The 26,177-nt window shown below is 36.3% G+C and overlaps 1 protein-coding gene across 1 annotated transcript in view; it reads left to right on the top strand.

Annotated features, from left to right (window-relative positions):
- Positions 1-26,177, top strand: part of LOC145692032 (uncharacterized) — a 163,479-nt gene that overhangs the window by 101,912 nt on the left and 35,390 nt on the right. Inside the window, exon 2 of the mRNA XM_081767326.1 lies at positions 5,272-5,476. Within this exon, the coding sequence (XP_081623452.1) occupies positions 5,272-5,476 (205 nt within the window). The remainder of the gene's footprint in view (positions 1-5,271; positions 5,477-26,177) is intronic.

Here is a 26,177-nt window from a genome sequence, read left to right as displayed (position 1 = left end):
GCTGGCCCCCAATGCTAAACAATAGCCAAAATTAGCAAAGTACTAATTTACAAGTGATGAAAAGGAACCATTTTGTAAAGTAATTTAGAATTATGTAGAAATAGAGATGAAATACTATTAATAAACCCTGAACCACCATTAGTAATAGACGTCGGTCTGTCTCCTCTCTCTGACTCGAATTTCTGAAGAGGTACTCGGACTTCTCTTACATGTGAATTAACGCACGAAATTTCGAGAAATGGCCAGGAGGAAAGGTCGTGTGTGATAATGTAACATGCAAAATTACAAAGATAAGAAAGTATCTTGCAAATATTGTGAACATACATAATTATGCGCAAATGTTGACAAAATTGTTTATAACATTTAAAAATTTAAAATGTTTATAATATCAGTAGTAGAGTCAAGTTTAGATAAGCCCCTTACATGTAAATTTAAACTGTTTAGCGGTTTAAAAGTATATGGACTTACTATACAATTTTTGAAATATATTTACTTTCATAGGACCCTATTGTAAATAAATATCCATTTATGCGTACACTCTAAATATAATAGAATATTAATAAAATAACATAACATTGTTGAAAATATACATTTTAAAGACTTCTCTGGGGACAACAGTAATAACATACTGTGATATAAAAACGAATTTATCTCTGAAATCTTAATATAGTAATAGAATGCAATTTTCTTTGTGATTGTACATAAATTCCCGGGAATATTCCCTAAAAATATCTTCCCGGGAATTTACCAATCACTATCTCTGTCTCTAATTTCTGAAGAGGTACTCGGACTTCTCTTACATGTGAATTTCGAGAAATAGATAGAATGAAAAGTCGTGTATGGCAGTGTTACGTGCTAAAATATAAAGATAAGTAAGTATCTTGTAAATTTTGTGAACACAAATATGTATGCGCAAATGTTGATAAATTGGTGAAACATGTATTTTCTGGCATTTACCCAATCTAATTGGTCTATAACATTTATAAATTTAATGTGTTTATAATATTAGTAGTAGAGTCAAGTTTAGCAAATCCACTTACATATAAATTTAAACTGTTAAGCAGTTTAAAAGTATTAGGACTTACTATATAATTTTTTCACACATATTTAATGGATAGAACATATTGTAAGTAAATATACACTTATGCGTACTCTCTAAATATAATAAAGCCTTAATAAAGTAACATAGTACCGTTTAGAATATACATTTTAAAGAATCCTCTGTGGACAACAGTAATAATATGCTGTGATATAAAATTTAATTCCACTTTGAAATCATAATATAGTAAGAGAATCATAATATAGTAATGAAATCATAATATAGCAATTTTCTTTCTGATTATACATAAATTCCCGGATAAATTCCCATTTTGGGAATCTTCCCAAGGAATCTTCCCGAAAAACATCTTCCCGGGAATTTACCCATCACTAAAATTGGCTCGTTAGAGGGAGTCAGCATGTATTAGCGCGATCGCCGCCTGGGCGCCTGCCTGTCGCTTCCACTATTTCATCTAGCATACTGTTCACAGCCTGCTCGGGTTTAGCGTTGGGATGGTCACAAAGTTTCGGTTCCAGCGGAACCGGTTCTTGGAGATCCGGTTTTAAGAACCGGTTCCGGAACCGTTTCCACGCCTGGATCCGAAAAACCGGTTCCGGAACCGGATTTTCTAGAACCGGATCCGTTCAGACCCGAAAACCGGTTCCACCAGGAACCGGTTCTGGCCATCCCTAGTTCGCACAAGATCCTTTTGTTTGTACCTGAATGCCAAATCCTTTTTGATGTCGAGTAGACCTAGTTCTGGATATCTTGTCAATGTTCGTTGATGATGTCCGCTTTTCTGTATCAATTTTGAGTTAACAAAAAAAGACATACTTACTTAATAAAACAGCGTATTACGGAATGAATATCTTGTGACGAAGGTCATTTTGAAGTGTTACGTACAGGAAATTACTCTTGTCATCAGAAGGAGACCGTACTTCATTCACGCGTATGATGTTCTTCGGAGTAAAGTCTCGTATTGTAGCAGTTATTTGTTGAAGAAAAATAGTATCAAAAATAATTTCACATCATATTAATCCTGTGCGAGCGACCGTTTCCTACACAGGCGTCCCCCACACTTTATAATACTTTCATAAAATTCTACTTCTTTTGACTATTAGTATAAGTATCTTCTGGGTATCTTGCATAAGATGCTTAATTGGTTCCAACAGCCTTCCGCACCCTGCAAAACTGCCTTGTTCGACGTCGATTTATACTGGGTTTTACTTTAATTTGTCCATCACACAAAAAATTAGGATATTAAAACAATTTTAGAAATTAATATATATATATATATATATATATATATATATATATATATATATATATATATATATATATATATATATATATATATATATATATATATATAAACTAAATAATATGGAGAATTTTTTTTCGAAGTTTCCATGCTCTACAGTCTTCAGCTAACCTCTTCATCATCACGTACGACTTTTGTTTTGATATTGTCCATTAATTGTAGTCTCCTTCGCCCTCTCCCTCTCTTTCCTGCCACCATACCCTCTAGCACGTCCCTTATGACACAGTTCCTTCTTATCTACTGTCCCAATCAATTTCCCTTCCTCTTCTTGACAATACCTAAAATTGTTCTTTCCACCACCACCATTTCTAACACTCTCCGTTTTCCGCTCGACCCAACTAATTCTTTCCATTCTTCTCCGCATCCAGTCGTTGAAAACTTCCAGTCGTTTTGCATCATTTTTGCGTAATGTCTATGTTTCTGACCTTTACAGTACACACTCCATATAGGAAGTATTTTATGAGTCTTTTTTTCAACTCTTTATTCAAGGTCGTACAAATTAGTCTTTTCTTCCTCCTAAAGGCTTCTTTCGCCATTCCTATCCTTGCTTTTATTTCACGTTCACATTTCATATCATCACTAATAATACTGCCAATTTATCGAAATTTAGTCACCTGTTCTATTTTCTCCCCTCTTATTTATATATTTGACACCGACCCCCTTCCTTCCAATCACCATGGCTTTTGTCTTTCTAACATTTATTTTCATCCCATATTCTTCACAGTCTTTCCTCAAGTTTTCTAACATTTTATTGATTTTCTCTTCAGATTCTACAACAAGCGCCATATCAACTGTAAACTGTATGCAGCTAATGATTCTACCTCCTACTGAAATTCCGTCTTCATTTTGTAGAATCTTTGTTACTATCTCTTCTAGATAGATATTAAATAATGTTCGTGAGAGATAGCATCCCTGCCGAACTCCCCTTCCAATTGTACTCTCCTCTGTCATTTCCTCCCATATTCTATCACTTACTTGATGGTTCTGTGAAACATAAATGAACGTAAATACCCAAACTTTGAGATAACTTTCTTGTAACTTCATGCATGAATATTTTTGGAAATAGTTCCATGCGATTCAGGCGGCAAAATCTGTCCTAACTATGTTATTTAAAATAAATGTTTCTTGTATAAATTAACAGACAAATTCTGACCAAAGCATTGTATTAACTAATAAATAATAGCGTTACAGTTTCGGCAAATTAACTTTGCCTTCATCAGACACATTATCAGATAATGTGTCTGACGAAGGCAAAGTTAATTTACCGAAACTGTAACGCTATTATTTATTAGTTAATATATGCTTTGGTCAGAATTTGTCTGTTATTTTATACAAGAAGTTCCAAAGCTCGAATGAGTGGTATTCAAATATTTCTTGTTGGAAATAGACTTCAGATAATGATAGTTAAATTTACTAAACTGACTTTCTATTTCAATACTACATCCATAAATCATGTTTAGGTCGCATTAGTTTAAGGTCACCCCCAACATGAATTGCTTGATTGTTGTCAAATACAAGAACACAATTCGCGCGAACACCTGTTCCATTTAGTTAGTTATCACAGTTTTGATATGAAAACTAGTCTTGTCTTTCTCACAAACAAGTGCCTTATCATTAAGGGTGGAAACAAGTTTTCTTTTCTTTTTTTTTAATTGTAACAGATGAGGAAGGAAAACAAGAAAAAAAAGATAAAAGACAGTTGTTGCACATTAATTGCAAACTGATCTATTGAGATTGAAGCTTGCTATTGAATTATATAAAAAGGATTACCATCTTTCCTCTGCAGTTGTGTTTGCTTCATCTTTCACAAACATAAGAGATTATTATTTAAAGAAAAAACAGACACAACGAGATTGTATTTGTAGTGTTTAGGTCTTTCCGAGTGCGAGTGCTCTATCTCTCCCCTTTGTTCTTCATGATGTGGTAGTATATCGTGGCTTTTAAGATTTCTTTTTTCTGGAGAAAAAGGGGGGTGGAAATGCTGCTATTGCACAGGGCGGCAAATTGCCTAGGGCCGGCCCTGTTCACAATAAGCAGCATTGAGAATCGATACTCCAACATTTGTTAAAGAGATATAAATACTTGCAACTTAGCAAAGTAATCCAACTTGTTTGAAAGATTTAGGTCATAAAAGACTTAACAAAAAACTGGAAGCGTGCAATAGTAGCACGCTTCATTTAACAAGAAAATAACAAGCATTTTAGTGGAAACTTAGCTCGTTTGATGAGAACGAGGTGTTCCAGCGTAAATGTCATTGAGTGTAGGAAAGATATTGTGGGTGTTACGAGGTCAAAAGGGGTCCCAAAAAAATTCCAGTGAATAGTTTTCTATCTTACAATGAACATGCACAAACAAAAGAAACTAAACATTATTTTTTATGATGTATTACTCATTATATAACAATCTTGTTTCTAACATTAACGTTACGGATTCGTGACATTTTACTGGGTCTTCCTGCTGTAAGCATAACGTGAAAAAAAAAAATCAACAACAACAAAAAAAAAAAATACGAATCGTTTTCGTCTATAGATGCGTCTTTTTCTTTCTTCATTTTTCTCGAGCACAATTTATTATAAACGAAATTTAACTTTTTGTGCGTGTGTGTGTGTGAATGGATGGCGGGAGGAGTTAATAGTTGTACACAAAATACGCGAGGTTTTTCTAATACTTACTTTAACTTTGAAAAAATTATGCAATCCTGCATTGCCTTATGACGTAATAACTTCTTAACGTAAACGAAACTCCATTACGATGCATTCGTCTGCGCCCCCCCCCCCCCTACTCTCGGTCAATGCTTTCTTAAGTTTTTGAGTTTTTGTTTTCGAGTTTATTACTTACATCTACATTTGTTCTTAATAAATATACCACAATTGTTATTTATTTTCTTATTTTTTTTCTTTCTCAATTTCAGATTACAGGAAAATGGTATGTGGTACAACTTGTGGATAACAATTTAAAATCTCGTGATCAAGATTTTTGTTTAGAAGTTGACTTGCAACGGGTCAACGCCACGATGATGAGGGAATTCTGGGTCATTCAAGGTCGCGGAATCAACTTTCAACTGGACGTCCGTGTAATCAAGCCAGGCATCTGGAAAGTTTCAGACTCGCTCGGAGGTAAGAATAAAAAAAGATACTTATAATACTCTGTGCGAATAACAATAATGAAGATAATATTTTAGTCTTTGGAAACAAGAATGACAGGACACCTAAATGGGCAATATGTTTTTCAATGACCAATGATAGGTCCATAAAATATGAACCAGTTTTGGAATTATCCACAACTTCTGTTGAAAGCAGATCAGCTACTCAGGAATTCCCCGTGGTAATTTCCTTTGTGGACTACCCCAATATGTTTCCGAATATGTATTATTCGTGTTCAAGGCCATTGTGGCGCTTAAAGAAAATTCCAGCCTTGTTTTGTATTCAGAGAAGACGCAGTTGATCTAAAAAAAATGGTGTACGTGGTGGCGAACTACAACGGGTGTCAATTTTTTCATGGTAAATGACGCATCCTTTTTAAATTTCCTTTGATATGTCAACTCCAAAAAAGCATTAAAAACAGGTTTTTCATCTCTTTCCTCTCTATCTTTGTTTCTCTCGTTCTATTTCTAGCTTGTTCTGTGTAAATGGCATAATGTATACACAATTTTAGTTGGTAAGTAGTTATGTGCGTGAAATGTTTTTTTTAACGCCTCTCAAATTTCGATGAATGTCCTTGGTGCCTTAGGGAAATCCCGGTGAATGGTCGGATTATATTGTGTTGGTGTATCTTAATTTAATTTAGTTTGATTGAGTGAGTTGTAATATAAGGTAACAGCAAAGCTAAATAGAACAATACCTACAATTTAAACTGGGAGCTTAATACTGGTGGATCCAGAGGAGAGTAGTGGAGGCAACTACCCCAAGATTACTTTTTATAAGTATACTAGCAGATTGCCCATTCTTCGCACGAGGAGAATACGTTTCATTTTTTACATAAACGGCAATGGGGGCTTCGTTTAAGCAACCCCGAAAACTATGTAAGGTATACACCCCTACATTGATCAAGTATAACATTCTAGTTTATAGTTTTATTTGCTTCGGCTCTTCCCAGCTTAAGATGTGAGTAAAAATACATTAAGAACAAATAATAAATAGACCAAGTCTACCTGATGGATAACAATAAGAAATGATATAAAATGCAGTAAGGTACTGTATACCTACTTTTGGACCACCCTGTAGATCATTTTAAAATATCTCTCCCCTCCGTCCCCCAAGCTACGGGGTTGAATTTGGATTTAAACGGGATGGGAAGTGTCACCGTTCATCTCAGCGACCCTGAAAACTGTGGATTCGGCACTAATATCGGTCGTGTTCGATAATCTTGCCCTTTCCCCTCCCTGAAGTTGCGGGGCTGAATTTAGATTTAAACAGCAACGGAAGTATCACTGGTCTTCTCAACGACCCTACAAACTATGGATTCGACACTAATATTGGTCATTTTTGATCATTTTTAAATATCTTTCTCTTTCCTAAGTTGCACCGTCAAAGTGAAATGATAAAAACCACGTCAAAATAAAACGATAAATACTCCACACGAAGCATTTTCTGAGTCTTTTTCTCAACTCTTTATTGAAGGTCCACACAAAATAGTCTTTTTTTCCTCCTAAAGGCTTCTTTCGCCATCCCTATCTTTGCTTTTATCCCAAGTTTGCTCTTCAGAACATCACTAATATTATTACGCAGGTATAGGAAACTAATCATCTGTTCTATTTTTCTGTCCTCGTACTTGTATATTTAACACCGACTGCTTCGTTCCAATCACCACAAAAAAGAAAAAGAAAAATACATGTAAACAATTAAAACTCAGCATTATTTTAACCCATAATGTACAACGTCCGGAAGGCTCATACCATATATGTGTTATAAGAAGTAAATTCATTACTCTTTCACGAACTGATCTCCAACATTATTAGGCCGGGTGCATATTGACCAAAAGAAGGCCAGCCAAGTCGAGGCAGAAGAAGACAGGAGAGGGTAGTGAGAGAGAGGGGGCTAAGTGCACTGACTGTGTGTCTCAATCACAACACCGGAGAGGCCTTTATCTAGCACGTGCAATAGTGAATATGTGAACGAGGCTTTGTTCGGTTGCTCAAAGCACTGAACGTCGTATGTTGTCTGTTCTGTCCTCTGGTCCATGTACGGCCGGCCTTAGGCGAAGAATTCCTGAATTTTTATACAAATATTTTTCTTGGATCCTAATCTGTTGAGAAGAAGGGACTTTTCCAAATGCGATCTGTAAAGGTGGAATGGGATAGGTTGAGTGCTTTGTTTTATTATTCACCAAATCTCTGAAATTATTAGGCATAGAAACTTAAAATTTTGTACAAATAATCTTCTTGGATCCTAAACTGTAGATAAGACAACATTTTTTAAAATGTGATTCCTGAAGGAAGAACAGGGGCTTCATTTCTTCATTTTTTCTTTTTTCGTTTCACCTACCTTTGAAACAATTAGATATAGAAGGTTGAAATTTTGTATAAACGCTTTCTGTATTCACCACTTCTGTGAAATGAATGGAAGTAGAAAATTGAAATTTTGTACAGACCACACCACAGAAAATGATAAAAGACTTTTGCCACTGAAATTACTACAACACGTTGTTTTACAGGCGTGTAGGCAACACAACTTACGTCCTCGAGTGATTACTTACTTCCAGTTTTAATCTCCTTCCCGCTTCCCTTGCCTTACTTATGGCAGTCTTCGTCCACTTCTTGTTGGTGTGACATAATATACTTCTTCCATTTAGAGAAAAAAAAATCAGATAAAGATGTTTTTGAATCGAGTGTTGCAATGTGTTCATCTGGTTTATACGTTAACTAAATGTAAAATGATTTTGTCACGTTTGAGAAGTTGTTCCTGACTACAGCAGATTTGTTATCAGTAGGACAATATTACCTGGGGTATAAACTCAAGAAGAAACCTAAGTTATTGTTTACAGTTACAAAACGTGTGTGTCTAATGAAAGTTCGCAGTGAACGACGTTGACAGAGGGGAGAGAGAGAAGGTAAAGAGATGCAAATATGGGGACAGAGCGTATACATTCACACATGCAAAGTTTGAACTGGAGACACAAATGATCAGTCAGCATCCATATTTTGAGGAAATCTGAGATTTTTTTGAAGCGGAAGAATCGCGTTGTCTCAGTCGAATCTGTAAGCATTGCACCCACAGTTATCGAATTTAGGTGAGAAACAATTATTGGAAAAAAATGAAATGAAATCTTTGAGTTTTACGTCCCACGGTTATGCCGGTTAGGCTAAAGGAGACGGTGATTATGAGAGATGAGTGAAGTGGTGGAATGAAGAAAGTGGGAGGAAACGGGAGAACCCCGAGAAAACCCACGAGCACGGTGTTTGTCCACCACAAAGTTCACTTGGCGGGGGCTGGGATCGAACCCGGGACCCCAAGCACCAGAGGTGAACGCTCTACCACTGAGCCACCGCGCCCCCTGACAATTATTGGAACATCAGATGATTCTACAAGCAGAGGAAGATCTTATCACATGGAGAATAAAGATTTTTTTTAAAAAAAAAAATCAGTTTTCATAGACGAGTTTCGAATCAAGAACCACTTGATTATGAAGCCAAAATCTTAACCCCTCACCCACATACGTCTTGTAACTGTAGAAGTAACTTATGTTTGTTCTTGAGTTTATACTCCAGGTAATATTTTCCTTTTGCTGTGGTCACAAATAACTTCTCAAACGTGACAAAATCATTTTACATTTAGTTAACGTATAAACGTGATGACCACATTGTAGGGCTCGATTCAAAAATCTCTCCAGGCAAATTTCTCTGTGAATGCAAGAAGTATATTTATGTTACATCAGAGCAGTAGTGAGTTGACAAAGACTGCTTTAGATAAGGCAAAGAGAGCATGAAGAATTAAAAACCAGACGTAACTAATCACTCGGGGATGTAAGTCAGGTTGCCTACCACCTGCAAAACAATGTGTTACAGGAATTTTAGTGGCAAAAGTCTTGTATCATTTTCTGTGGCGCGTTCTGTACAAATATTTCCCTTAAACATTAAGTGCGACTCAAGGACGGAGGGAGGATCTGATGAATGTAGTTTTCGCTGTTCAACAGGTTTCCGAAATGTGTTAGAAATTGGAACTTAAAGTTATGTAGAAATGTTTTCGTTGCAACATCTCACACTAAAAATGAAACGAAGTTTTATAAAAATTCAACCGCTATGAGAAAAAAAGAGGACAAGTTGAAAATATTTTTATGTATAAATATATTCTATGTTAAACTTTTACATATAAAGAATTAAGACTAGGATTAGAATTAAGTTTTAGTTTATACTTAAATTCTAAATGAGACCTCTGGGTAGGTCTAGAACAATATGGAGAAGATAGTACGAAAGAATATCTTCAGGAAGTAGGAAGTACCAATTCCGACTGAATTGGGTTATCACAGGAAGGGATACAATGACATTATTGTTTCTGCGGCAATGAACATCTGGATTCCTTAAGGCAAAAAGTTGATTAATTTCGAGGAACACAATGTAACCATTATCCTTCCAGCAGTACAATTATTACTAATGTTATTTATCATTTTCACTAAAATAATAATGTTGGGTGGTAATTGCAGTTCATTGTTTGGAACTGGAGAACTTTATGCATGCATGATTTTTTTTTTTTTTTTTGGTCTTTAAGAGCCTGACTTACTAAAATTAATACAAAATCCACCATTTTTCTTTTGTTTGTTTTTCATAACTGAAAGGAGATAATGAAATGCAACTTATCACAATCATAGATAATGTTTCTTCAACAGAAAATATGAATCTCAAGAATTTTCAGTGTTCCCATCCATACAAATACAGCGTTGCCAGAATAATATGTTCCCCAAAATCTAAGTTAAGGCAGCTACTAGAGGAAACAGCTCAATTGCATTTGATTACGTGTCATGTTGTGAACTATTTCCTGTGAACTATTTTTTTTTAAATAACATTATTATTTAATTTTAATAACTGTATGTTAAAACTATTTTGTTTATTACAAACTAAATACAACTATTGTTTAAAAAGTAGTTCACAAGATACCAAAACAACATGATATGTAATCAAATGCAGTTGAGTTCGTTCCCTTAGTCACTGCCTGAACTTAGATTTTGGGGCAGTTGTTATTCTGGCAACACTGATAAAAAAAATGTTTGAAATTATTCCAAAGTGAATTAAAACCTGCTCCATTCGGCTAAATTTTGTATTGGCACATAATCTATGATCAATTTGCTACACGAATGTGATAAAAACCGCTGTACTTAGCTGCGCTTTTTTTTTTTTGTACGTTGCGATTGAATTAGAAGTTGCAATTAATAAATATTTAAGTAATTTGTTAATATTAAACAAAAAATAAAAAACAAAGCTAAAATTATTATAAAATAAGTGAAAATGATGTTTCTAGGTACATGCAAATAAGATAGTGAAAGGCAACAAATAAAAAAGGAGAAAAAAAATACTTCAGTATAACATAGAAAAGGATAGCCGATGCATGAATATTTTAGTTTCCATTATTCCATAATTTATATGAAATATATATACAATAAATTGAATTGAATAAAGGTAAATAATTTAGTACCTTTATAGTAAAGGTAATAATACAGAAAGGCATTATTTGACAAGATTAATTATATTAATTTTAGATTCAAAAGATGAAATCATCCAATTATCCCCCCCCCCCAAATATTTGTTTTGATGAAAGACCATTTGAAAAGCGATCTACAAATCATAATTGAAAATTTGGAAAAGCACCTATGTTCGAGGAGTGATCGTTGTATTAAAATATGTGACGATATGAAGACAGGCATCACATCTTAATTTTATAGAATAACGAACAAATTTCAAGAGCCCAATAGAAAGGATGACCGAGTTTTCTTTTTACAAGAATAATGAATGGCTAATTGTTATGTTATCGTTTTGTGTACATCGTAATACTGGTAAGACATCAAGGAATCAAAAAGATCGACCACCTTCCTCGGAATTTTTATCTTTGAGCGACTGTTGAAAGCGAAGAACTGAAGAAATTCGCAATAATAAAGACGATAAAACATTTTGTTACTCTAAGCAAATGAGTATTTGCTCTTCCGGAAAATTAAGTGCTTTAAAAGTTGTCAAAGACGTTTTATCTTCAAGTCCATCGAGAGCAGAGAAGTATATGAAAGCTGTGACATCAATGTCTTCACACAAGGGCGTGTACACCAATGATGAAGTGCTAGCTCTTTTTCTTGATATGGGAATATCAAGAAGAAAATACCTAACGTTGGAAAACAGGGCACTGGCAAAAGGCTTTAAATTGTACCCGTATATGTCAATGTATTAATTTGATTCGCCATATTGGATACACCATATTCAATTTTTCCATTTTTGCTATCAAATTTGTATTCAGTGATGTGAAAACCCCTAGTATACAATTTTTGTTACCTTACTCTATTTTTTCCCAAAATTTGATCCGCCATATTGGATCCGCCATTTTGAAGTTTTCAATTTGGATATCAAGTTCGTGATCAGTGAGGTCAAAAATCACAGCATGCCCATTTTTGTGCACTTTGAAAGAGATTTTGAATTTTGGCCACGTTTTTAGCATTTCATACCACTGTGCGTCGCGCCTCTGTAACAAGATCCCGTGGTTTGGCATTGTTGAGTCACTCATGAGTATTGGCTTTCATCTTTCAGTAGTTGCCAATTTTATTAGCCAAGAAGTCGAGCCGCGGTCAGTTATTCAAAGTCACAATGTGAAGTCATTTCGTCCCGAAAATTACCGTGGGAACATATGTTAGTGCTACTGTAAAGAGCGGATTATAAATTCGGATTTCTTAAATCTACAGCATTGATTAGTGAAAAATTAGTAAAATTCTTTGTACGTAGATGTTTCTTTTAAATAAAACTGTGGCTGCCGTTGAATCGCTTCACGGTTGTCGCTGTATATTCATATACTACAATTGCTATTACAGTAAGAACTGGGTATACACATAAATTTGGAATAAAATTATGTAAATTAAAATGAAGATTGATTACACCACTTTCTGGTTGCAATATTAAGATGTACTATTAATAATTTATTTCCTGATCTTTTATCACGTCGCAGCTATAGTAGGTAATTCCATTACGGACCACCCTGTAGGAGTAAATGTGTACACGATTTACATAAATACACACAATCTGGGTACTTGTCAGTTCGTGACCACAAGTGCTTACTGATATTCATGTCCTTACGAGATTTTGTCGTACTTGGTTCGGAGGGCATATCCTCCCCGAAAAATATTTCGGGTTAGGTGCAGGGGGCGCTGTTTTCAAGCTCATCGTATCCCTTAATCACGAATAGTGAAGCCACCAGTGCTGATTTAAATTAATTTGTCCGTAGTTCTTAATCAACAAATTACAATTCTCATCCATCCCAACGCGAGGTGGAAAAAAATATGCTACTGATTACTGTCCGTGTTGTTCTCCTAAATATTGTTACATAACATACATCCTGATTCTACAGGGTGTTTTAAAACAACACCGACAATGTTTGGGAGGTGATTCCTGACACCAAGATAAGACAAAAAGTATAGACCAACCTGGGTGCACAAATACTTCCTTTCGGAGTTATAGGCTGTCGAAAACATGAAAAAGTGAACTTTAAAGATCTATAGCTCCAAAACTATGGGATCTACCGTAGTCGGGTCAAGACTTTACTTAGGAACTAATATGTGCCCTATCCAAATTTTCATGTTTCAATATCCTGCGGTACTTCCGCAACAATTTTTAATGATATAGTTGTTGAGTACATCCAAATTATATGCCCTAGCCAATCTCCCTCTACAAAAATTGTTGCGTGAGTACGCTAGGATTCTGAAACATGTACCATATGTTTGGATAGCACACATATTAGTTCCTAAGTGAAGTCTTGACCCGACTACGGTAGGGCCTATAATTTTGGAGCTATGGACTTTTAAATTTCATTTTTTCATGTTTTCGGCAGCCTATCCGAAAGGAAGCATTTGTGTACCCAGGTTGGTCTATACTTTTTGTGTTATCTTGGTGTCAGCAATCACCTCCCAAACGTTGTTGGTGTTGTTTTGAAACACCCTGTATATTATAGTGGTATAATGTACAGTGTGGCTACTAAAGAAATGTGTAAATCTAAGATAATAGTGTGCTTTTATTGTGGAAAAACAGTGGACAATTGGGCTAGTAGTGGTTGGGGGGGGGATTGAGAATTCGAGGCAAACACAATATGTCAGCCGCTGGGGCCAACTAATAACAAGTCCGGCCCTGGAACTAAACGGCGTGACAAATATCTTGGCATTTAAAGGCAGCGCTCCAAGTTCCCTTTAAATGCTGCTAGCAAATGAGAGGCCAGCGGCATTGCCACGTTTATTTTGTACACATCCACGTCTATCCCGTGTCACCTGATCGTGCTGTAGTTTGTCTGCTTATCCATAGCCACACCCCTTTACCACTTGGCAACGTCACGCCAGAGCTTGCGTTTTATTCGTTTAGCTGAAATGCCAAGATGTTTGTCACAAGCTTTAGGTATTCCTTGCATTACAGTTGAGTGCTTTACGGCTGAGCAACTCTGCACCGTATTCTTTGAGGAGAAACATTTAAGGAACATGTATATTTGAGTTCCCTCATTGCAAGAAAACAACTTCATGATGTTGTCAAGCGGCGTTCCTCAATGATATCAGAGATCACGAAAGAGGTAGAGACACCATGCTTTGTGTATAGAACGTAAGGAGGTCTGGGAGCAGGCACTTTGTCTCGGAAAATGACCAACCTTCTAAACTAAACTGATTATGATCACCTAAAAAAAAAAAAAAAAAAAAAAAAAAAAAGTGGCTCCTCTAAATGCATAGTAGCTCTGTGCTACTGTTGGAACGCATGATATATACAATTACGCACTTATTGAATTCTGAACTTAAAACAAATAACAGTGTCACGTGTACACCTTGTGAGAAAAAGTTTGGTTTGTATGACGTCAATTTTATCAATTAATATTGAAACCGGAAGTGGTACTAGATTTTTAGCACTTCCGGTTTTAGTAGAGAGATTAGAGTGGAAATTAATATATTCTTAGGATCTTCAATTGATTGCTGAGAACAGCGTCTCTCTATCAATAGTGATCAACATAACAACTAAAAACCGAAAATGGTTGATTAAGCCACTTCCGGTATGGATAGAGGTTAAAGTTAAAGATTCTACCCTAAATCGATTCCAAAAAACCACTTCTAATTATCTCTTACAGGTTTCACTCCATGTGTTTACAAATCAATATTAATACCGGAAGTTGTCGTGGATTTTTGTAACTTCCGGTTTTAACAGAGAGTTAAGGACGGAGAGGAAATGTGTCCTTGGGACGTTTTATCGATTACAGGAAACCCTTCTCGCTATCTATTACCGTTTTTACTCTATAGTAACCAAAATTAAAACCACAAAAAATTATTTCTATCACCTCAGGTTTTAATATCACTACCGATAACTAACTCGATTACTGATTTTTTTTATCCTTTTCACCCTGGGTAAAATTGATGATGAACCATCAGGCAGCTCTTGAGATGTTTTGTCTCCCGGACGAACCGACACGGACAGACAGAGTAAATAGATTAAAGAGCTTTGGTAAACCAAACGGACAGACAGGGTATGTACGTAAAAAAAGTTGCTGTAAAGCAACAGAGAAACAGGGTAAATATATCAAGGAGTTTTGTTAAACCAAACGGACAGACAGTATAAATATATAAAAGAGGGTTTTGTTAAACCAAACGGATAGACAGGGTAAATATATAAAAGGGATTTTGTTAAACCAAATGGATAGACAGGGTAAATATATAAAAGGGTTTTGTTAAACCAAACGGACAGACAGGGTAAATATATAAAGTGGGTTTTGTTAAACCAAACGGACAGACAGGGTAAATATATAAAAGAGGGTTTTGTTAAACCAAACGGACAGACAGGGCAAATATATGAAAGAGTTTTGTTAAACCAAACGGACAGACAGGGTAAATATATATAAAAGGGTTTTGTTAAACCAAAGGGAGAGACAGCATAAATATATAAAAGAGGATTTTGTTAAACCAAAGGGAGAGACAGGGTAAACATATAAAAGGGGTTTTGTTAAACCAAACGGACAGAGTAAATATATAAAGATGTTGTGGGAAACCAACAGACAGACAAGGTAAATATATCAAGGAGTTTTGTTAAACCAAACGAACAAACATGGTAAACATATAAAATGGTTTTGTTTAACCAAACGGACAAACAGGGTACATATATAAAACGGGTTTTGTTAAACCATGCAGACAGGGTAAATTTATAAAAGAGTTTTGATAAAGCAAACAGACAGGGTACAAATATAAAGGATTTTTGGTAAATCAAATTCCTTAATAAATTGATTGATAATTATTTAATTATTAATAAATTAATAAATTTATAACTTTATGTCCTTGAAAGCACTCGGCTGTTGCCAAGCCATGCCAATAAGCAAAAGTCATACAGCTGCAACTGATTGGGGAAGTTCAAAGGTGTAAGCTAAATTGCAACACAGCATTAACTCTACCTGCTTTCAAGGTCAGCGAGGGTAAATAGGTGGGTTGTACCAGGCCGGGAGTAACAGCGTCGGAAGTATAATTCCAATTATCGTTTCACTCATTTTTCCACTAACATCATCAGGGAAACACACACAACCGCTGATCCTTTAGACAGTTGTTGAACATGGAAAAATCAGTGCTACTTGCCCGTCGAAGCCCCTTTCCTTGCAGGTCACAAAGGTTAGACAACATAGACAAGTAACATAGATAAATACAAAAGGCAGTGAACGGTTGTTACTTAGGATGGGCTGATAAGCTAAAGCTACTGAACTAGCTGCAATGCCCATTATTCATGCAGGAGAATAAGTCTTTGAAAAATATATGAAAGATATGTTTGAGTCGTCTTCTTCCCCGTAGGATGAGTATTTATATCGAAATAAAATAATAAAAAAAATCAACTCCATTCAGGTTCTAATTGTTCCAAAATTTATTCCTAAATGGTTCAACTTTTTGTTGTAAACTTTCCCCACTTTATTATTATTATTACCAAGTATTCTGTCTTTCGGCAGGTCCTGGGACTAATGAGGATTTTTTTTTTTTTCAATTTTAGATTTTGGCCTGGAAATGTTTCTTCCACCTTTGTCGATCTTCGGCTTCCTCTTTTAACTTCTAATATTTTCTCCTATCTTTCAAATCACCGATCAGCTGTGTTCTTCTTCTTCCTATTCCTCGCTTCCCTTCCGCCTTTTCTTCTATGGCGCTGTGAAGAAGACAATTTCTTCGCAAGATGTGTCCAACCCAATTGGCCTTTCTACGAAGGATGGTGGCTAGAAGTGTCCTCTTTTCTTCTATCCGTTTTAAAACATCCCCACTTTACGAACACAAAATTGCGAATTGTTCTCTTCCTTTCTTAAAAACTGAATTTTCAAAAATTCTGTGTCTGTTCGTTTTTAATTAGAAGTTTGTATATCAAGTTTAATCTTTCTAATTTGAGGGACTCTTGAGATCAGTGGCGTATTTAGGGGGGCTTCTGGGCTTAAGCCCCCCCCCGAAATCATACTTACTATAGTAAAGTATATGAAATATCTTGCAGAATTTTCACATTTTCTGGCAAAGCCCCCCCTTCCGAAAGTTAGCAAAACCCCCCGAAACAAAATCGTAAATACCCCACTGCTTGAGATATTCCATTTGTGGCATGAATTTTGAACCCTTCTCTTCCTCTTACGATATGCATTTTGTTCAAAGTAACATGATAAAAAGTAAAAATCTAGTTAGTTCGAGGTTTTCAAAAATTCATGCCAAATGGTTCAGCCGTTAGACTGCCATTAGAACACAGACAAGATCATTTTTTTAATGAAAACCACTGAAAACTGAATTGTCATAGAAATTAGAAAACAAATGAGCATACAAGTAGAAAAGGCTGTGGCAAAATTTATGACCTGATGATGTTCCTAGATTGTGAGATGTTCTGACCTAAAGCAATAAAAGACAAAAGAATGTGTTGTTTATTCATTTTCACTACTAGATGACCTCTGATCCCAAATTAGAAAGCGTGCGAGCGACTGTTATCTGAAAGCAGCCAATTGGGTTTCTTAAAAAAGAAATTCCATCTTCATATTGTTTAAGAAGCGTGTATGTGTGTAAGCAAGTGTGAATGTTGAAGAAAAATTTAAGAGCATACATGTTGTTTACATTTTATTGAAAAATCCTTCAAAAATTAATGTGTACGACTCTTCGCGAGTAAAGCGAAGTGTTTTACAATTCTTGTCTTGCATATTATGAAGAAAATAATACAATCTTCGGTGCCTTGAGTTACTAAGTGGACATTTCAGTTCCTCTTTTAAACTTTGTTTACTTCGCCTTTCTCACAGGACTAGCGGCTGTAACGTGACTATTAGGGAGGAAATGGGGCTTGTGCGCCGGGCGCTGGATTGGGAGGGCGCAAAATTGGGCAAATATTGGGGGTAGCGTTTTGGTTTGGTTGATCAGGGAGGGCGTTAAGGCGAGTTCTTGTCCCGGACGACAATTAGCGTATTTGCGTCGCTGTCTAGCGGCTAACGCTTGCCTTTAATGCGCAGAGGACTGTGTTCAATTCTTGGTAGAAGAGCTTTGAAATTTGAACACTATATCGTAGCTCGAATTCCAGTTTAAACTGTAGGTTCACGCAGGCACGTAGCCAGGATTTTGTAATAGGGGGGGTCCGTGACAAAATACTATGGTTATGACACAAGGGGTTCGATCATTCTAAATTATTTTACTGGTAACATATATTGGGGGGACGTGGTGACATGATATACTGTGGTTACACACCAGGGGCTCGATCAGTCTGAACTATTCACTGGCAACGTACCCATATTGGTTTGTTAGGACAATAAAATGAGAATATGTTAGTAAGTATTTTAATAACAAACTATGGAGAAATCTCGAGTAAAAGAATATAAAGACATATTGAAAAAGATAGTCTTTTGAGGTCATTCGAACTCGGTTCTTCTTGTCTTCTTTCTTCTTTTTCTTATCTTCGTTTAATGCCGTCAAGGATAGCAACGAGATCTCTTTCGGTAGTAAAGACATTCTATAAAATGGATTCAGTTGCCGCGAAAGTGAAAATTTCTTTAATAAGTGTAACTGGGATCTATGTTGCCAGGCTCCTATTATTGGTGATTGGGGGCATTTCTTAAGTTCTACCTGAGAGTCTATCTGATCGAACCGGTTTATCGATAGTGATTTGTAGTCCATAGGATTAACATGGAGCTAGATGGAATTCGGAATGCTCCGTTACAATAATATCCATTTTAAACTTGATCACCCGTTTGCTCCACACAAAGCTACTCAGAAGAAAGAGTAACCAAATGCTTGCTGTAGCTTTACTTTTTAACGCTGATTCTTCTTTTCCTCGTTTCTTTTTTGCATCCTTCCTTATTTTTTTTCATTTCTGGTCCCGAAGGGAAGGGGGGGGGTCCGGACCCACCGGAGCCCCCGGACCCACCCCTTGGCTACGTGCCTGGTTCACGTCTCATATAGCCACGGTGTTGAAAAGGGACAAACCAACCAACCAAATTTTGTTCACTTCTTTCCACTTGGTTTTCACCGATCTACTTTATTTTCGAAGAATAACACGGAGGCTCATAGTTGGCCAGTGATAGACTGCTTACCTCTGGTGTTTGGAGTCCCTGATTTGATCACCGGACAAGTAACTTTGTGGAGGTCTGCTTGGAGTTTCTCGGGTGCTCCTGTTTCCTCCCTCATTTTCATTCCACCGATTCTTTCATAATCATTTATTAACCTTAATCGTCTGTCTTCTTAACCTAAAAAGATATAATCGTGGGATGTTAAACTGAAATATTTCATTTCATTTTATTTCGTTTTTGAAGAATAACACAAATAAATTACTTGAACTTTTTTTTTTTTTTTACAAAAACAACAAACATTTAATAATAAATATGACGAGTCTATACAGCTCTTTGTAGTCTTTTTTTTTTCTAATTTAGCGTCTTACGATTATGCACCGGGGCTAAGGTGATGAGGAGGTAAATGATAATGGCGAAATGAAGAAAGTGGAAGGAAACGAGAGAATCCCGAGAAAACTCACATACACGGAGTTCACTTGGTGCGGGCTGCGATTGAACCAGGGATCTCACAGACCAGAAGTGAGTGTGGAGACCACTGCCTCATTTAGAGTAGGTCTATTATTATTATTATTATTATTATTATTATTATTATTATTATTATTATTATTATTATTATTATTATTATTATTATTATTATTATTACTAGTAGTAGTAGTAGTAGTAGTTAGTAGGCAACTCAATGAATATAGTATAAGTACTTCATTAGTTATATATTACTTGAGGGTGCTCAGTAGTTCCGGCATATTTCTTTTTGATTGACCAATTTCTCTTCAGTTTAAAATGATTTTTTAAAAAGTAATGCCTTGGTTTCTTCTTGAAACCTGTTTAATGGCTTTCTTTTTAAAATTACCCTATTTGTTAGTGTATAAATTTAATACTTAATAAACAAATTTAATTTCATTAATGGTACTTATATACTGGGTCAATCACGATTGACTTACGTATATGGAATTTAGATTGCAAATTTATTTGCAAATATTAATATTACATGTGCACATTATTATTTACAGAATAGTGTAGCCACGGATTTTTTTTTTTTTTTTTTACAGTGTCACATGTTCCATGTGGCATCCATTTTGCTGAACAACCTTTTTTTAAAGCGGATGTGCATTTTTTGTAGTACTCTGTGCCTTTTGTTTTCATGAATGTCAGCCCACAGTTGAACCATCCAACTTCATATTTTCATAATGTTTGCTGCCTTGAACGAAACAAGTTTTTTCTTGAAATAATTACACAGACACAAAAATAGTCTCACAGATTTAAATCTGTGCTTACTGGCGGCCAAAAGTAACCTCCATTGTGCCCGGTCGGTTATCGATTGGAATTGACGCGATCACCAAAAATTGTGTTTAAGAAATCCAATACACCGATAGCGGTGTGAGAGGTAATTAAATCTTGCATAAACTATTGAATGTCTGTCAGAAGATCAGTTGAAAGTAGTTTGGGTACAAAAACATGTCGAAACAAATAGTGATGAGCAAATGCAAGACCAAACTAAGACCCAGGTGGTCTTGCACTGGAACCCTTAGTCTTGGTCTTGGTCTTGCACTGGAATCCTTGGTCTTGGTCTTGGTCTTGCACTTTAATCCTTGGTCTTGGTCTTGATCTTGCTTGCAAGAATCTTGCAAGTCTTGCTTTTAAGAAGTCTTTTGTTTTTCGTAGGTAAATTTTAGTCTGGATATAAGGGATAATAAATTCTACAAGGCGGCAATAGTAACGGAAATACAATGTAGGAACATTGTATTAGGAATGTTCCTAATACAATGTAGGAACTGTATTATGGGAGACGTGCTAAAGGGTATGGTGGAAGGAAAGGGAGGGAGGGTGAAGGGGACTGTAGTTGAAAGAAGGTATTAAAGCAGAAAATTGTTAAGTCAAAACGAAGAGACTAGCTGAAGACCACCATACATCGAAGTTTCTCGGTTACAGCAAGGACCTATCAATAACGGCAGAATAGCTATGATGATGATGATATGTTTAGCAATATTGGCTAAAAAAGAGGGAAAATTAAAATAATAATTGTAATCAAACTTCGTAATATTTTTAATAATTTGAGTGAAAACTGAAAACGACTCAACTGTCTATGTCTTTTGTGTAAACTCAATTTATATAAATACTTTTGACCTATATTAGAAATACAAAATAACGGCATCAAAGTGCAAGCTATTTGAAATAACTGTACAAAATCACTCTCACTTCTGAATATGGATTCTTGTTGTATAATGTTATATCGCTCAATCCTCAATATGCCATGTACCTAAGGAGGCTAAAGTTATATTGATAAACAATTATTCAACGTATAAGCATGCAGCCATGAAATCAAACTTGCGATCATGCATTAAATTTTTGTCAATGTCATGACTATGTTATTTCGATATGAATTTTATGAGCACGCTTTAAAAATTTCCAACGGATACTTCGCAGCCAAGGTCATAACCATGTAGTCGGCACCTATGGCGTACGGAATTAAAGATGTTCAATATTACATTTCTCTTTAGTTTTGGAAGAAAACCACCACTAATATGTTTTGAAATGAAATGAAATATCTAGTTTAACGTCCCACGATTATTCACCGAGGCTAAGGTAGACGGTGATGATGAGAAATGAATGAAATGGTGGAGTGAAGAAAGTGGGAAATGGGAAATCCTTGAGAAAATCCAAACACACGATGTTTGTCTACTTAAAAAGCTCACATGGCGCAAACTGGGATCGAATCAGGGACCCCATGCATTAGAAGTGAACGCTCTAGGACTGAGCCACCGCGGCCATAACATGTTTTAGTTTACTTTTCCCTTATCTACGTCTTATGGACACTATTCCTTGTATTTACTATTCCTTGTATGATTCCCCAAAATCCAATCTTGGGCCGTCATAAGTAAATCAAATGATGACCAAAGTAAATTAGACACTGAAGCTCTTATACCTTGTAACAATTCGTAGAATTATGTTCTCGATCGTCTCGCAAACAACCGATTCAAAAAACGACATACTGTTGCTATAAGCTACAGGGGCAGATCGACTCACACGGATTGCATAAACTATTTTTTATTGAAGCAAAGAAATTCAAGTGAAAGATGTAATGATTCCCTCCCCTCCTTCCTTTTCACATTCAATAAAAAGAAATCAAGTAGTAGCGGTACTTGTGCAAGACTCTTGCGCAATGAGTCTTGATCTTGCAGATATTGTCTTGGTCTTGCATGCAAGAGCGCTCATCACTAGAAACAAATCCAAATATCCCTCTGAGTTAACTCATCAAAAATCTATGAATGAATCAAGTACCCATATAGCTGTTTTATCTCAATGCTGTTTTTGAACTCCCTTATGGCTATATGATTGGCCTGCGTGCTTTCGAACTTGGAGATCTGAGTTCGGTTCCCGGTGGGAGTTCATGTGGTTCGGATCCCATGTTAGCTGTAGGTGGACGTCTCATATAGCTTCAGTGCTGAAAGGAACGCTAAACTCCAAATCAAGCAACCAAACCCATACTTTCTTTTTAAGAGTGTGTGAAGTTTATTTTGCCCAAAACGGATATTTTGTTTAGAAAATATTAACAGTCCAATTCATATAAAAATAGGCCTCGACTGAAAACCATGTGTTGTAAAGAATATACTCTTTTCGTTCTTTTGTGCGAATTGCATTTTTTTTTTTTTTATTTCCGAGATTGGCGTAGCTTATGTAATACAGCAATTTTATACGGATGCAGTTTCATATTACTGTTATCATTCTTTGAATTGAACAGCGAAAAAAATGCTAATTTCTTGTGGACCACACCGCATAGACTTTTCTGAGCTACCTATCACGGCAACTCGAAACGTCTTAGCGTTTGGCAGGGTCCAAAGTGGAGCAACGCAAAATCTCTTTTCGTGCCTTCTTCCTCGAATGTACGGTACAAATGAAGGATGTTGTTCGTTGCTGGAGACCATTGAATTTTGAAATGAGCTCAAAACTTCCATTCGATATTTGTAATGCTTCTCATTTCTGTGTATAACAGGACAACTTTACGTTTAATTTACACACAATGTGCCGTTCTAATACCCTTCAGTGAACCACAAAGTTTCTTTTCACTCTTTGACATTACAAATTCAGTGAGTTGTCTTTTGTAATTCACATATCGTGCCCCGACAGGACGCCTTAAAGAGAAACCAGCACGGTCGTGGCTGCGATTCTTCGGATTTCTCCGGAGCATACGAAGCGACACGAAGTTGACCAGAACGAAGGGAAATGGTAGAAAGCAGTAGCGACACGGCATGGTATATGAATGGTCGCAGCTGTGGCACGTACGAAGTATGACAGAGAAACGGCATGGACAGGCGCACTATGTGTGAAGTAACTTTTAGCGTGCTGCACTTGAAAGCAGACTGATGATCTTGCTCAGCCATGGGTACTCACTGACAGGCGGGCAATGTTTTATCTGGACGTGTTAGGATGGAGAATTCCCCTAAAAAAATTTAAGATATACCTAAGTGTAGGATATAAGTGATGAATATGGTCTCCCCCTAGTGTTTCAGATTCTCTCCCCCTCCGAAGTCAAGGAGACTGGATAGTGCAAGGCTGGCAGTGGTAATTGACATATTTACTTTATCACGCATAACGATAGGCCGCCTATCGGTATTTCCAAGAACTATAGAACGCACTTGTGTGTAGTTAAGAGCGGACTACATCATATTTTTTCTTCGATCTATATTTCAAATGTGTTAACTGTTCGAGCGCCACCCTGTGTAATATAAATGCATTTTCATAAACCATGGAACATTTAACTAAACTTGAAGGAGAAATAGAGTCAAGATGGCTCAGTGGTAGACCGCTCACCTCTGGTTCCTGGGATCACTGGTTTGATCCCGGCTCGTGTCAAGTGGGCTTTGCGGTGGACAAACACCATGTGCAAGCTGGGATCGAACCAGCGAATCGCATCAAAGGTGAACGTTATACCACAGAGCCACTACGGCCCCCTATATTCAGTTTGAAAAACAAAACATTTGACAATGTTAGAGTTTAATCGAAAGAGAAGTTTGATTCCAGTTTAGTCTTTCTCCAACATTATTCAGTATCTGATTAGAAGAATTACTTACACAGAATTTATATAATACACAACGATAGGCTGATCATATTTCTTCGTGGAATATTACGAAGGCAAAAGCAAGATATTGGTTCACACACTTTTTTTTTATCAACATCAGCAAGTAGTCGTTTGCGCAAGACCTTTCACGATGCACACAGTATGATATAAAACAACAGAAACACCAAATATTGCCATTATGCACTTTTACAGTGCGTTTACTAGGTTACTTCCTTTTTCGCTAAAGTCCAATCGTAGAACTTAAAATTCATTCACTTCCATAATAACTAAAGCTCAAGAATTTTTGTACAGATACGTAAACCCGATCACAATACGATATTTTCATATAACGTTCTTGTAGTTTATCGTTTTATTATTATTGATGAGAAACTAATTAATTATGGAGATAATTATCGAGCTCCTGTTGCTTATGCAACCGAAACCATCTTATAAGTGTTGTTGGTTGCAGCTGACTAGGCGTTTCTGTTGACCACATCAACACCTTTGAGCATGTCTCTTTTCGTAATGAAAGGAAAATGAAAATGAAATGAAATCTTTGAGTTTTACGTCCCACGGTTATGCCGTTTAGGCTAAAGGAGGCCGTAATTATGAAAAATGAATGAAATGGTGGAATGAAGAAAGTGGGAGGAAACGGGAGATCCCCGAGGAAACCCACGCACACGGTGTTTGTCCACCACAAAGTTCACTTGGCAGGAGCAGGGCGTAATGAAAGGAAAGAGACTATTGCATTCTACAATTCAGATAAACATACTGAACAAAGACTAAAAGTAAGAATATTATAACTTTAAACCTGTATTCTTTATAACACTTGGTTTTCAGAGGAGATGTATTTTCATATGAAGGGGCTGTTAATAAACAAAATATCTAATTTTAGGCAAAACAGAAGCTCCATACACTGTGAAAAGAAGCATGGATTTGCTTGCTTGGTTTGGAGTCTAGTGTTCTGCTGAACACCGAGGGTATATTAGATATGGATCTATAGCTTAACGTGGGATCCAAACCACATGATTTCGTGGTGACAAGAGAGTTCCAAAACAGCAAGAAGATAAAATTGCCGTGTGGGCAGCTTCATTCGGACACAAATTGCTAGAATCAGCGGTTTTCGACGATTGAGTTATCTCACATCCAGTGGCGTATTTAGGAATTTGTTTCGGGGGGGGGCTATGCACAACTCGTGAATAAGCACTTATATTTTTTCTTTTGAGTGCCGACAAATTTTAATGAAGTTGTGCACATAAATTATTTTCACGGGGGGTTGAGCCCGATAGCCACCCCCCCTAAATACGCCACTGCTTACATCCGTATTTGGATGTTTCGACATGCTTTTGTACTCAAACTACTTTCAACTGATCTTCTGATGGACATTCAATAGTATATGCAAGATGTAACTACCTCTCACACTGCTAATACTGTATTGGATTGTTTTAAACACAGCTTTCGGCAATCGATATCCGATCCCACACAATGGAGGTTTATTTTGGTCGCCTGTAAGCGCAGATTTAAAACCGTGTTAGAAGCGGATCTAACCCAGGGTCGGTGTCTAGGCTCTCCAGTGAAGTATTACTTCGACTCCCCAGTGAAGTATTACTATTTCAATTTGGTAGTAGTACTAGTAGTTTGTGAGAGGCTGGAATACAAAATTTTACTTTGGCAGTGTAAGATTAATATCCTTCAAGATAGGCAACCGGCAATGCTACCCTAATGTGTAAATGAATTTTTCTTTCAATGTGACTGAGCTCTTGGTCACCCATGATGTACACTTAAAGGAAATATTGTTTTACAAATACTGAGCTCTTTCGTAATTACTTATATTTATTACTACTCGATTCGTGCCTTTCTTCAACCTTTAGATAATCGTCTTAAGAAATACTCGACACAACATTTAATTTTGTGATAATGAATGTTTATTTACATTACTTGAATAACTAGGTTGTGTGATTGCCCTATACAGAGAACTACATCACAAGTGGAGATTTGGCTAAAGATCCATTCAAAGAGCATTTAGACACCTTAATGCCAAAACTATGAAATAGTTGTCACGATGAGAAAAAGCAAAAA

This window comes from Thermobia domestica, chromosome 8 (assembly GCF_964235325.1).
Source record: "Thermobia domestica chromosome 8, izTheDome1.hap1.1, whole genome shotgun sequence".
NCBI classification, from domain to species: domain Eukaryota; kingdom Metazoa; phylum Arthropoda; class Insecta; order Zygentoma; family Lepismatidae; genus Thermobia; species Thermobia domestica.
Note: the sequence above shows the minus strand (reverse complement) of the source record. Positions and strands in the feature narration are given on the sequence as shown.